The following is a 13937-nucleotide window of genomic DNA, read 5'->3' as shown; positions in this document are numbered from 1 at the left end:
TCACGTTTGCTCACCATGTATGCTCCACCGGGGATAGATACCGACTCGAGCGGTGAAGAAGATGATTCCCCCGCAACTCAAAACGCAAAGCCATCAAAATCAAAACCTCACTTCTCCTTCCGTTCCCTCTTCTCACCTACACGCAGACTGACACTGGCCGCTGGACCCGCAAAAGCTACTGAAGAAGTGAGAGAGCAAACACTGGTGGAAGCAGCCGGACAGGGTCCGACAGTCAATACTGATTTACCCACTCCGAAGAAAAGTGTTAGGATATTTGCGGGCGAGTTCGAAAAAGGTCAAGATGGTAAAACGGTAGAAGGGCTGACCACGACCAAGGGGGAGAGAGTGGAACTGCAGAGGAAGGAAACACATGTGGGAGAAGCATACTCGGCCATAGAGGATGGTGGGGCAACAGGCGGCGACGAGACCGCCAATGAGGTTTTGGTGCTGTTGAGAAGACTGATGGCCGAGACTAGGAGACCGAGCGATAACGATAAATCACAGCACGTCCAAAATCCAGTCAAAGTGCAGACAGATACTACCATGACTGCGTCGAACGTTGAATCACTCGCTTCTAGCTCACAACCACCGCCTCGAGTCGATGAGCTGGACGGAGCCAAGGGTGATCGCACGTCCAGATCAGACAACACACCACTGAGCAAAGTTTACGTCGCAATTCCCTTGTTATCAGATCCTTTGTCCACTGTCAATAGACTACCTTCCTATTCGAGGCCTCAGTCTACACCCCAGACAGCAGCCAGCGTTCCCATGTCTGCACAACAATCTCCTTCCGCTCCACTGCTATCTTCCCGGGAGCCTCCTTCCACCCAAGCAAAATCTCAACCAGCCGACCATCGCTTGAACGAGAGTTACTATGCGTCTTTCAATCACGACGCCCCAACAGCCACTAGTTCAAGCAGCAACCTAACAGAAGACGGCCCCTCGTTCTACCACCATACACTCTATCCGCCAAATCTAGCCCATACTGCGCCGCCATACTCCTATCATCCATACTACTTTCCTGGCCCAGCTCCCCCGCCACCACCACCACCACCTCCTTTCTATCCACCTTTACCGGCACTGCAGCGTTGGAATCCTTGGTATCCTCCTCAGTACCCAGGATGGGTCATACCACATCCTACGATGGATGATGTTAGAATTGGGCCTCCCGACCCGATAGCCAATCGTCCACCTGCGTCTGCACCGATTGTGCCGAATAACCACCCATATTGTTCTCTGGTCAATCCTCGGTCACCACGCTACCCCTCGCAGGACAACGAACCTGACAGGTATGCTGTATCATCAACAAGCAAGTCTACAGTAGATGATGGGGGACTCGTACGGCACTTACAAGCAGATGGTTTACAGCTCAAACTTTCACCTGCCAGAAAAGTGAGAGAAGAGAGAGGCAAGGAGGTTCCTTCAATCAAAGGGGAGATCTTGACATCCTCTTCGTTCTCCAGAGATGATGAGAAGCAGAACAAGGATCAGAAAGCACGGGTCATACTAGCAAAGCGGTTCGACACTGATGGTGGAGACGGTGACCGCCTGGACACTGAAGTTCATGCGGAAACGATGGAGAGAGAAGCAACGCATTTGGATCGAAGATTTAAACCTCGTGATCCCTCACAAAGACCTGAAAGGAAGATGAAGGGTCAAGAAGCGAGCGAGAACGAGGTCAAGAGTACTGATGCAACCACTGAAGCCGTCGGAGGACCGGATGTCTTACAAACTCGCTCATCTGTCAGACGGGGGGACGCGTCAGGCCAAGGCGTGGTCAAGGAGAAAGAGAAAAGGACCCCCGAGGATTCTGATCGTCGTCGGAGCAGCTCTGACCCAGCCGGCGAAGACGAGAAACGAACAGAACTTCAAAAGGCTGTGAACCATTACAAGGCAAGATTGGTAGAAGCCAAGAAGTGGTATATTTCTGGTCCTGAGAAAGGCAAGGACGAGGCGAAAGTCCAGATGAAGAGGGTGGCGAGGAAGTTGGAAGCTGCGATGGAGAGTCTTGAAGCGTTTGAGCAGGCATACAAGTCTCCGTCAGGAGATGCATCCGGAGAACAGGTAGAGACTATGGCTCCAAAAGTGAAAGAAGGACGTGGTGAAGTTGTCAGATCAGCTGCGGGCTACGAACAAGAGGAGGTTCTCAAAGCAGCATGGAAGAAACAAGAGAGAACGCTAGTGGGAGAGCGGTTGATCGATCCAGTACAACAAGGGAAAGGGGGAAGTGAACTAGGCGCAGGTCTCGGTCCTACAGATCGATTGTCCCAGCAACAACTGGATAGAAGCGAAGAGTCATGGGACAACCAGCACACCGTAAGTCCTTCTGGGGTGAATGCGGGTTCGACAATTGCCCTCGGCGGATCGAGACCGGATTCCTCTTGTCTGCCCGTCAAAGCCGAAGATACGCGGGATTCAACGGTGCTTCACCTTGGAAATGTCGTAAAGCAGCTCAAAGCTAGGTATGCGCATGTTGTAAGGGCTTACAAAGATGATACAAACGCAGAATCCAGGAAGATAAGAAAGGAAGAAATCAAGAGGGTCGAAAACATGTTGAAAGAGGCTTCGAAAGCCCTCGAGCGAGAGAAGGAGGCTTCTGACGACGAGCGAAATGTCAGAGTGGAGGAGAGCGATCAGAAGGTTGGTGGGAGAGAAGAGAAGGGACACGAAGAAAGGACTCGATCAAATATGAAAGATTCAGTGATCGTGACCCGTGATGCAGAAGTCGAAGATCAATCCTCAAGGGAGCAGACCAAGATCGACGGCAATGCCTGTGCTGTCAGGGACGTAGCTCAAGTAAGCGAGGCACGCGATACCAACCGATCATCCAGACAGCCACTGGAGATCGATGAGATGACCACGGCTACAAAGGGCAAGGAGGTCTCCATGCAGGAGCTTCAAGTCATTTCCGAGGAGATCGACGAAGCTAACAGGGTTATTCTGGCCTCCAGGCCCCAAGAGACCTCATTTGACGCAATTAGTATGAAGCCGTCCGAGGAAGAGAAGGCACAATCATTCGAAAAAGTGATTGACAGTGAAACACTCTTGAAGCGTGCCAAAGTGGAATATGCAGCGCTGGTGAAATCTGCCAAAGAAGAGGGCCTGGACGAGCTTGAGAAAGCGAAGCGGAAAAGAAAGGTCATGAAGCAAGCCGACGTGGTTAAACAGCTGATGGAGCAGCTCGAACGAAGGAGTGGAAGTCGCGGTAAGATGGTAGGAGGGAAAAAGGAAGAAAGCAGCGACAGAGCACGCTTAGCGACAGATGCTGAGAAGATGAAAGATCGAGGCGTCACTCTCGAACAGGTCAGGGGCGCAGTCATCCAAGCTGCCAAGGAGCGTGGAGAAGATGTGAGATCGACGGAGAATGAGGCTTCCGAAAAGCATTACACCACGAAGATGTCAGGAGAGGCTGGAGAAGCTACTACGAGCTCACCCAAGACCCTTGAATCACGAGGAAGCCTCTCGTCTGACCGACCACGAGAGAGACCGACAGATCAAGATGTGTGGGCGCCTTTGAGACCAGTACGACGGACTGAGCGCAAACCTTCTCCTACCTGCACGATTATCGAAAGCGGTACACAGATTTCCAGGACCGAGTCGACCGGTACAGCAGACCATATAACGTGGTCTAAAACCCTTGTTTCGCTTGCTACTTGCATAGGTGTGTTGCACGCTCTTACCATGACTGTTGACCGCTCCTCCTCACGACTGCCACACACACCCTGTAATGTATGAAACTTACTACAAAGTCAGATCTAGCCAGAAATATCCTTGAATCCTTGCGTCGATCTGATCGTCCCAGTCCCCTGAACCAGATCATACCTCGGCTTCTCACTGGGTTGTTGCTGCAACGTGATCTGATGGAATACCTTCGTGGGGTGGTGGGTGAAGCTCATGACGAGACGATACAAGACTTCGGGACGCATATGGAAGTTGTAATGCGATGGTTGGTGGATAGGTCCCAAGCGAATGGTCATCCTCGAGATGTTCACTCTGACCTCAACGAAGGGAGACAAGGAGTGGAACGAACCATTGCGATGGGTACACAAGGTGAGTGAGGCTCTCAATCTCGTGCCCGGAGTTTTTCGTCACTGATATGCTCTGTGTCTGCCGCAGCCCTGGAAGCGTTCTCGGTACAGAGTATCGTCGAGCATGTGATGGGATGCACAGATTACTTGACTCCAGGTATGATTTCGACTCTAGGGGAGGTTTTCAGGTTGTGGAAACAAGAGGGCTTCGGTGTCAAAACGTACGTGTATCTCCCTCGCGTTGCGCCGCTTCGAAGTGGCCTGCCTGATCATCTGCCTACTCACCGCAGTATCGCAAATTCACTTATTATCATCCGAAAAGACCTGCAAATAATACATGATTCCCACTGTGCCGATCACCAGTCCGAGTCGAGGATCAATATGAAGCGGTTGATAGGGTTGCTCGACACCGTGAGTCTGGCTTTTTCTCCCCTCGCCTCACCCGTGTCTGCATTGGTGCTGACAGAGTAGCTTTGTCTGCCGATAGTTGCTGAGACTGGTGTCGCCTGATAATCAAGAAGGTATGACACAAAGGCTTCCCAGCGATACAAACAGCGCCAAGCTACATGATTCGTCCTCCGATACCCAGTCTTTAGAGGCCCGGGAAGCCCTGAATGACAGTGATGCGATAAAGATATCGGAGAGCGTTCGACATGAACGTCAGGCCGTAGACAGGAGTCAAGATGACATCACAACAAGTACGAATGCAGAGATGAAGGACGATCACAAGATCCGGCACGGCACACAACCATTTGTAGGAAAGTCGCATCGACAGACCGTAACATCAAATTCACCTGCACCAACTTTTCCACCCAGCGAATCATTGCATCTCCCTCAAGCCACTAAGGCTTTCTTGGATGGGTCATCAAGCTGGCAAAGACCGCCCGCTATTCAGCAGCCTCCCACACCAATGGAAGAATCACGTGCATCTCGTATGGTCACTCCGACCGGAACACAGTCAAGCGACAGCTTACCTCAAGCGGTACAATCTGCATCAGTTAGTGATGACCTCGAGGGTAATAACGAAGAATGGGAAGTCAGACCCGGTGCCACGGAAGGGAGTTCCACTGTCATTCCCCCGCACACATTCCAGGTCCCTATCTCAGCGTCCCAACAAACTCGTTCTTCCTCTTCTCCTAAAACTTCACCTGTATCTCAAGTTGGATCCAGTCCTTCCAGGTACTCTCAATCCTCCGTAACATCAGAATCCACTGTCGAATCAGATGAAGAAGCTCGTTTTCTACTAGCTCAAGCCGATAGCGGACCATTACATGTTCACAGGTACCAGGGAGATGATCTGGATTTGAACTTGGCTTCGACGAAAAGGGAAATGGGAGAGGAGGAATCTTTGGAGGATGAGGTGAAAAGGGCCGAGAAGGTTTTGTATGATAATGATCTGGGACAAGGTGGAGTGCCAGTGAGGCCGAGCAGGTCCAGGCTGAGAGTGAGAGCTGTAGAGGATTAGTCGAGTGGTTTCAGGAATGACAATTTGATGCTTTCAACCTACCCAGAGAGGATGTCATTTGGGTGTACTCTAACTACTGTATGCGCCACTTGGGACGGTCAAGATGACGGAAGCAAATGCCACGATGATACCTTCGCGTCACCACGGAGCACGACCGACTTCGTTGCCAGCTAGCACATCAACGTCTTCGTTGAGCATCTGCAACCATCATACCTTGGAGACTCATCCACACGTCACACGTATAGCTACGACATAGTGGAGGAAACCTCACATCTGTACGAGACAAGCGTATTCGACTCACCTCTCATCTCAAAGCACGACCCACCTAAAGCACGACCTACCGACGCCATGGTCTGGAGCTATTTCGGCAGTCTTTTGTATATCGGTTTATTGCTCACAAATGCCATTGCGATCTTGAACGAGGAGAGGTTCTTAGCTCGAAGTGGGTTCGAGTTTGACTTGACTGCCATCATATCCTCTTGGTCGAGTGCGGGCGAAAGCTGATCTGTTTGGCGATCTTCCTCACTGAATCTCACCGTCTCCCCGCGCGCACCGCGCCCGCGATGTGGTCACATCTGTTTGATTCTCGCTTGTCGACAATCTCCTCTGTGTCTGTTTTGCCGATGCCCGCATCTCCATCTACGCCATCCTCACTGTTTCCACCCGCCCTTTGCTCAACCGTGGATACATCCGAATACAACCCACTCAGTTGGATGGTCCACGAAATCACCTGCCAACATCAACGCTGGCTTCGGTCATTCTCCCACACCAGGGATATACGATAATTCTTTCGGTGTCAATCCGAACGGAGGCGATGGACCCGGGGTCAAAGCGAAATTGATCAATCTGATAAGTGCGACAAGAACTCTGATGCGCTGTGAGTGCAAGTCGCCGTTCACTCTAGCGTCTGGGTCTTGGTCGTCTGCCCTCTCTCTGCTCATCGAGACTCGCGTTCAGCTTGGAATGCACGCAAGGATCTGACGCTGATGGCTGTTGTTTTAAGTACCCCTCATCGTTATCAATACAGTCATGTGAGTGTCCTGATTTCATGATCTCTAAAATTCTGGACAGCATCCAGGTAGCTGACCTAATATCCCACTCCACAGCATAATCTACGAAGTGATCCTGGGCTAAGGACAACCGCTATGCATTGGGGTCGACACATGTCAATAAACGTACAGACACGCTCATCTCCCCTCTCTTCCTCTTTCGTGACGCAATTTAATATTCTTCGACCTCCATCTCGGCATAAGCGTCCATATCCACCCCTACTCCACCTTCTTCCTCTTCGTCCACAGCAACGTACATCTCATAGATATTATCACCCTCAGGACCTTCCACTACGTTCTCCAACAAATCACCACTCAACACTGTGAACACTAACGTTTCAGCTACCGCTCATATTCAGGGTTGTTCTCGGGTTCAAGCTCACCTTGTATGCTCCTTTGATCACTTTCATCGATCATTTCCTCCCCCACTAATCCATATGCCATACAGCCCATCGCAGAGACGAAGATGTGTTGCAAGCCATTAAATTCCTTGCTCGCACTTGCGGAATGAAGCCGATCAGGCAGACGTATGCCAATTGGAAGATCCTGCTCTTGGGAAGCTCTGCCAGGCGAGAAAGACATGGGCGAGGGGAAGACCAAGTGATGAAGTAGGGAAAGAGCTGGTTGAAGGAGGCTCAATGCGCTGTGATCAGAGCGATTAGCCGAGATTCTTGACGAGTACCGAGGACTCATCCGCAAGGATCTGATAGTCGCACGACTCACTCTCCCGAGGAATGGGAGATTGCGTGAATCCCCCAGATCTTCGTACTCTCCCTCTGTAACACCAAGATCAGAGCTGGGACTAGTATCGATTTCTGGCCAATAAGGATGGCGGCATCCGGATCGGCGATAGACATCATACATAGTCCTCGCACTATCAGTATGCTGAGTTTGAGTGACTAGACCGCATTGGAAGGTATATCAGTCGTTTCTCTTGACGCTAGATTGGGTGTAATAGACTCGATTCACCTCTGTTTCCGTACAAGTCGGATGAGGTGTAAACAAATACCGACAAATTCTTTCGATCAACGGTGACTGCTCTGCTGGATACTGCTGTTTGTACTCTTCTGATGTCGCTATGAGAGAGCGGAAATTGCTTGACACTGTTCACAATACCTCAGCGTCAGTGAAACGATATTCGAGACCGATGAGCATCGCCAAAGCTCACAACATGAAGCGGAATAAAACAGTTCTACGCCGCGTTTGACGATAGCTTTGTCAAGGGACGTGTCTATCAAGCCAGTGATGACATCAACGAGCTCAACTTCGTGCCTGTAGGGATGACCGAGTCACGTCAGCTGCGCTCTAACTCCTTCAGCACTTCGGCAACCAACCAAACTTCCGCCTCATCGCCGAACCAACACATGGTCTCACAAAGCATCGCCAGGTTATCCGCCAATTCGAGATGCCACCCTTGTGCGGCGATCTTCGCATCTTCAGCAAGCGAACCGGCGTCGGTCTCCGAGCCAGGTACTGCTCCAAACTCGGTATGCAACCGGGAGAGGAAAGCGGAGTCGACGAAAATGGATTTGACGATATGTCGACATGTTTTCGATATTCCATATGTGGCGGCCACTGATACTAAATCAGGAAAAAGAAAGGCAGCCGAGGCCAGCATAGAAATGACATTACAGATGGCTGCGACCTGATGTCCATTGATATGTTAGCATTACAGCCTCATTGTCAAAAGCAGACTCACATCGTACAATGTCGCAAGCTCGGCGTTCAATATCGATTGCGCCACGACTTCGAGCATGGCTGTCAAGGAACTACCGATGACATCCACCAGCTGATCAAAGGCCAGCTGAGCATCGCCACATGCTCTGAGCAAGTCAGAACATTTTTCAGTATAGACTTGTCGGTTTGCGACATGAGGTGGCGGAGTATAGTTCATAATACGGTATATTGTAGGCTCAGTCGTTGACCCCAACATCACCTGCAAGGACGACAAGGGCACATGGTTCAAGAGGTGATAGAGCAGCTGCGGACAAGTTAGTCAGAATAAATAACAATGCGTCTCCGGATCGCCTACGACTCACTTCAGCTTTATGATCTGTCGGTAGCCGGTCCTCTTCTGCATCCCTCTGCTCCAGGTCGTTTCCGACGCCCATTAATGCCACTTGCCCTTGACCCCAATCGATGCCCTCTTCGTCTTCATCATCCATTGGTGCTGGAGAACTAGCACCATTTCGACCGCGGGCTGGCGAGCCTCGCACCGGAGAAGAGGGGGGATGAGATTGACCTTTCACAGGCGAAGCTCGTGGACTGACATCCTCAGTCTTCTGACGTTTGAGTCGCATCCCTGGCAAAGGTGTTGCGGTAAAAGCATTGTTGAATTTTCCAAAGGCCGGAGGAGGTGGTGGAGGTGCTTTGCCTAGTGAGGCAGGCCATCAGTACCGCCTTCAGAATTAGAGAAAAGATAGCTTGCCTTTTCCTTTGACAGTTCGAACTAGCGGAGCTGTATCTAAATCGTAGAAACTCCCATGGCGGCTTGGAGACCCATTTCGAATGGGAGTCGGCAAAGCTCGAAATTGGGATTGTGAAGCGCTGGGCATCCTCAGAGACTGGGGACGAGCTTTCACGGCTGAATTCTGCACTGCGTGATTCTTGACACCAGTCTAGGATCAGCGTCGTCACGTCTGCAGGACGGATGCATCGGAAAGGCTCACAGAGAAGACTGCCTGATGCTTGATGCTCTCCACGGCTCTTCGCTGCTGGATCTCTTTCTCCTTAATCTGCACATCTTTGTCCGCTAAAGCTGTTCGGAGTCGCTCGACCTCAGCCAGGTGTCGATTATGTTCCTGTTATACACATACAGATGATAAGTAACGGTCGATGGTCTCGCGACAATGTCACTCACCTCTCGCTGAGCCCGTCGCATGGTTTCCGCTTCACCCTTAGCCGCCCAGACCTGAGCTTGCAGTTCTTTGATCTTCTCCTCTCCTCCTCCTCCGTCACCAGCCCCTGCTGTACCGACATCACGCACGACCTGCACCCCTTGTTGACTTCGTTCGGCTTGTAGGCGTAGTCTTGTCAATTCGGCTTCCAGTTCCTGCCGCCTTTGTCTCTCCCTTTCTAGCTCAATGGCAGCTTGTCTTGCTGCGGACCCCTGTGAAGCAGGTGGGGGGCCATCAGAGAAGCCCTCTGACTGAGAAGGGATAGTAGGAAGTTTAGAGGGTCCAGCCGCGGTGGTCGTCCGATGATTGAACACTTGGACTCCAGCGGAGACAGACCTTGATAAAGCACGGTTGGAGTTGAATTTTTGAGCTGTAGTAGCCGGCTGTAAGGCATTGACCATCAAGGGAGGAGCCAACTGTCTTGATGTGCCCGCAAGGGCATTAGGGGTGCCTAAGCCCGAAGAAGCAGAGTTCGACCGCGAGAGGGCAGGTCTAGGTGGGAGGTTTCCGTTCCCGTTCCCATTCGCTGCAACACCAGATTCGGCTATCGCTCTTCTCCTGGCTGCAACAGCATCGTCCGAGGGTTTTCGTTTTGCCGCCGGCATCACCGATTGCGACGCAACTGCAGCTAGACTTTCACCTAGAGCTTCCTGCTGGGCTTTCCTATTGTCGGTGATCACTATACCCTCATCTCCAACACCTCCAAGCTCGAATCGACCCGAAGCATCCATCACGACATCGATAGGCGGAGACTCATCCTCCTCTTCCACCCTTCGACCCGCATTGGAGGCCCAATACATCTCCTTCTTCTTGATAGCCTCAACATGTCTCTCCAGATTCCCATCTATCGATCTCTTCCCACCATGTTCCCAGCCAAATCCTGATCCTCCCGCCCTCGGTTCCGTGTTCAATGGTCGAGGCTCTCTGATTGGATTTCCCCCGCGACCGAGAAGCTTCGGTGAGTTTCGAGGCTTGGCAAGTGTATGGTGATACGGTTGTGATGAGCGTGGTCTGGACGGTGCGCCAGAAGTTTGTGAAGCTTGATGTATGGCTCGTTGTTCGACTGCCTCGAGGATGTTGAGTGTCTCGGGATTGGCGAAGAAATCATCTTCCTCGTCGTCGAAAGGATCGGAAGGAGACATCATATAGCTGCGTTGAGATTATCATGAATCTGAAGGTGTACGCAGTACTTGGTCAGCTATCCATCATGTCACACTGAGCCATAGAGATCATGACAAAGAGTATCTGAACCGACGCACGGGAATGTACCATGTCCTGATCCGACGCGGAATTCGGGAGGTCGAGACGAGGACGAAGGGAGACTAGCTGAAGCGTTCTGGGAGCTAAGAAGGTGTTTGCGGAGATGCCCTTATGCCCTCTAATACCATCTCAGCTACGTTTCCGTTCGCGTCCGACAGGTTTGGAGGCTCAAAAAGGTGGTGAGATATGGAAAGGAGACGAAGAGGAAGTCCAAACAAATGTTGATCACGACAATTTCAAAAGTCGCGAATGTGGAGGGTCAGAAATCAAGTCATTCCGTTGACTCATCGTTCATCATCAACCATCACCCCATCACCCCATCTTGCCTCTCTCTTCCCTCCCTCACGCCACGACCTCATATCCTCAATCTGTACCATCATAACTGCTCGGTAGCCCATCTCTCCCCATATAAACCGCAGTGCAAGCAATTTTCCGCGCACAATCCCGGAACGGGTCTACTCTTCACCCTTCCATGCCGGTCTCCTCGCCCTCCACTGTCGAGAGAAGACCGACGAAGATCACGAAAATGGACGATTCAATCGATGTAGTGCAAGCAACCACTGGGACTAGTGATATCCCTTCGTGAGTACTCGCTCGACCACTTGTCAACCCGAGTGATACAAACGCCGTGGAGCTGACGACCCTCTTCAGGTATCGGCCTGATGCGAAGACTAGGAGATATGACCGTCAGCTAAGGTGAGGGAGCGTCTTGTCTGCCCAACCCCTCCGATCATCCCTCTTCTTGGTCGAGTTCTAGACTGAAAAGCTTCGCTTGCAGACTTTGGGCATCCGCTGGTCAACGCTCTCTTGAACAGGCTCGAGTGCTACTGATTGGTTGCGATGCAACTGGCTGTCAAGCGCTCAAGAACCTCGTTCTTCCTGGTCAGTGAAAGACACTGTCTCTATCGCACACCCGTAAAACACTGGAGCTGACGCAGAACAAACGCTAGGAATCTCACATTTCACCATCCTTTCACCTCAGCTCACCTCAGCTCAAGACGTTGCTACTAACTTCTTTCTTCACCCTGATTCGGTCGGATCCAGTATTGCAAAGGAGAGCGTCAAGTGAGCGATATCTGAACATGGCGCCCGAGCGTAGCTGACACAATGCTAGATATCTCAAGGAGTTGAACCCTTCTGTCGAAGGAGCCGCTCGTTTAGACGTAAGACCTATCTGTCCCTATTTGGTGCTGCTTGAGCTAATACTATTGTTCGATGTAGGACCCTGCTTCCCTCCTCTTGTCCGATCCAGAATTCTTCCTCTCTTTCACCTTGATCGTCGCCTCTAATCTCGAGCCTTCGACGGTTCTGCAGCTGGCTGATCTACTCTGGGATGGTCAGCTTAACGCCTCTTTGGAGCTTATGGATTGCAGCTGATAAAGATCTTAGCTTCGTCTACCGTTGGTGGGCCAGATATACCTCTTATCGTCATTCGCAACTCCGGTTTCGTCGGTCGTGTAGAGATTCAGCTTCGGGAACATAGCGGTATATGTCCTCTGCCATACTGGAATTTGCTAGCACTGACATCAATTCGAACTAGTGGTGGACACCCACCCCGATACTACACACACACTACGGCTCGACGCACCATTCCCGTCTCTTGAGCAACATGCTCGCTCCCTGGATTACTCTAGTATGGATAGTATGGAGCACTCTCATATCCCATGGGTGATTCTGCTGGTCCGGGCTGCTAGTTTATGGAAGGAATCGGTGAGCTTCGAAACATTCGCGATGGCAAATTTACAGGCTGATATTAGGATAGCATGGGGGCCTAATACCTCAGACTTCAGAAGAGAAGACTGAGTTCAAGGAGCTCCTTAAATCAGAGAAGCAGAAAGGGGACGAAGAGAATTATGATGAAGCTTTGGCTCAGTCATACCGGGTGTGGAGCAAGTCAGAGGTGCGTATGGATATATAATACGTCGAGCATCGCTGATGGCGTGCCAATCCAGGTGCCATGGGAGTTGAAGCAGCTGCTGGAAGACGACACCGTAAACAATGTTTCAGTTAACGTGAGTCTTGCCCTTCTCGACGACAATACCACGTTGATTGACAATTTTTGGATCGTCAGTCTAAAAACCTACATATCCTTCTTCATGCTCTTGGTCGATATGTCTCTTCTCCGCCACATCTTCCTCCCACTGCGCCCTCCTTACCGGATATGCACTCGTCCACGACGTCCTATATTGCCCTTCAGAATTTATACAAGACGCAGTATCAACAGGATTTATCTAGGTTTCAAGCCCTCCTTGTTGCAGTTTTGAACAATGTCGGACTGCCTGAAGATGCGATCCCGCAAGAAGAGGTGGAGAGCTTCGTGAGGAACGTCGGTGGAGTCGGGGTCATCAAAGGGACACCTTTGCGAGAGAGTCGGGAAGGCAAGGGCGCATTACAGGACGAGATCGGTGAGCAATCACATCCACTAGTATCAAGCCTCTGCTATTGGCCCACACTCATCATTGGGAAACAGCCAACTTTGATGAGGAGGTCGATTCGGCTACATGCTTTGGAATGTACCTGGCTCTGCTTGCGTCGGAACGATTCTATGCTACTCATTCTCGATGGCCAGGTACGACACCAAGCGAGGACATGGCTAAAGACAGTCGAGAGGTGGAAGATATCGTGAAAGGCGTAGTCGGAAAGCAAGACGAGTTTTCGGACATACTGGTCGAGAGTATCGGGGAGGTGTGAGTCCTGGCTCAAATGCACAAGGAGCACGAAGGCCACGTGCTAATAGAGAATGACCATTAGGGTAAGGGGCGGTTTTTCAACCATACCTACAACTGCTGCCTTCCTGGGGGGTGTAGTTGCGCAGGAAGCTATCAAGTTGGTCACAAACCAATACACGCCGCTGGACAACACGGTGATCGTGAACCTTGTTAAAAGCGAGTCCGCCAAGTTTAAGTTCTAGGCTGAGAATTGGTGGATTCCATTCTGTTTCGCAGAAGGGGTGGGGCGAAGTGCCCTCGTTCGAGGACATTGAGGTCGCTGATTGTATATCATTGTTGCATATAGATTAATGGGAGAAGACATGAACGCGTTTCTCGTACTGAGTGATCCTATTTGTGATCAGTTGATCAAGCAGAAGGCATGACTGTGAATCAGACCAGAAAGAGCTATGCTATGGCGCCGATAACATTCCAACCTCAGCGACCGTCAACGCATTCAACCAGAATACGAAACGAATACAAATCGTAGAAACCAACAGACTATTCAACATGGCGTAGAACAAGGAAGC

The 13937-nt window shown here is 51.0% G+C and overlaps 4 protein-coding genes across 4 annotated transcripts; 3 read left to right on the top strand and 1 right to left on the bottom strand.

Annotated features, from left to right (window-relative positions):
* Positions 1–15: 15 nt before the first annotated feature.
* IAR55_001273 (uncharacterized protein) lies at positions 16–5493 on the top strand (the record flags this gene model as incomplete). The annotated part of the gene is made up of 5 exons (XM_066944400.1): positions 16–3661; positions 3754–4050; positions 4117–4249; positions 4319–4439; positions 4516–5493. 5 exons carry the CDS (start codon positions 16–18, stop codon positions 5491–5493), a joined length of 5175 nt encoding a protein of 1724 aa, XP_066805601.1.
* A 348-nt stretch (positions 5494–5841) lies between these two features.
* IAR55_001272 (uncharacterized protein) lies at positions 5842–6627 on the top strand (the record flags this gene model as incomplete). The annotated part of the gene is made up of 4 exons (XM_066944399.1): positions 5842–5935; positions 6203–6370; positions 6497–6524; positions 6600–6627. 4 exons carry the CDS (start codon positions 5842–5844, stop codon positions 6625–6627), a joined length of 318 nt encoding a protein of 105 aa, XP_066805600.1.
* Positions 6628–6714: 87 nt separating this feature from the next.
* IAR55_001271 (uncharacterized protein) lies at positions 6715–10581 on the bottom strand (the record flags this gene model as incomplete). Its single annotated transcript, XM_066944398.1, has 11 exons — positions 6715–6863; positions 6926–7185; positions 7266–7441; positions 7512–7645; positions 7711–7814; positions 7877–8187; positions 8242–8523; positions 8582–8916; positions 8971–9148; positions 9212–9343; positions 9403–10581. 11 exons carry the CDS (start codon positions 10579–10581, stop codon positions 6715–6717), a joined length of 3240 nt encoding a protein of 1079 aa, XP_066805599.1.
* A 590-nt stretch (positions 10582–11171) lies between these two features.
* IAR55_001270 (uncharacterized protein) lies at positions 11172–13610 on the top strand (the record flags this gene model as incomplete). Its single annotated transcript, XM_066944397.1, has 13 exons — positions 11172–11281; positions 11351–11395; positions 11478–11581; positions 11650–11764; positions 11814–11862; positions 11921–12035; positions 12089–12184; positions 12240–12409; positions 12462–12599; positions 12652–12711; positions 12771–13104; positions 13170–13386; positions 13451–13610. The coding sequence occupies 13 exons, from the start codon at positions 11172–11174 to the stop codon at positions 13608–13610; spliced, it is 1713 nt and encodes a 570-aa protein (XP_066805598.1).
* Positions 13611–13937: the final 327 nt, after the last annotated feature.

This window comes from Kwoniella newhampshirensis, chromosome 2 (genome assembly GCF_039105145.1).
Source record: "Kwoniella newhampshirensis strain CBS 13917 chromosome 2, whole genome shotgun sequence".
NCBI classification, from domain to species: domain Eukaryota; kingdom Fungi; phylum Basidiomycota; class Tremellomycetes; order Tremellales; family Cryptococcaceae; genus Kwoniella; species Kwoniella newhampshirensis.
The sequence above is the reverse complement of the archived record's forward strand: the minus strand, read 5'-3'. Positions and strand labels throughout refer to the sequence as shown.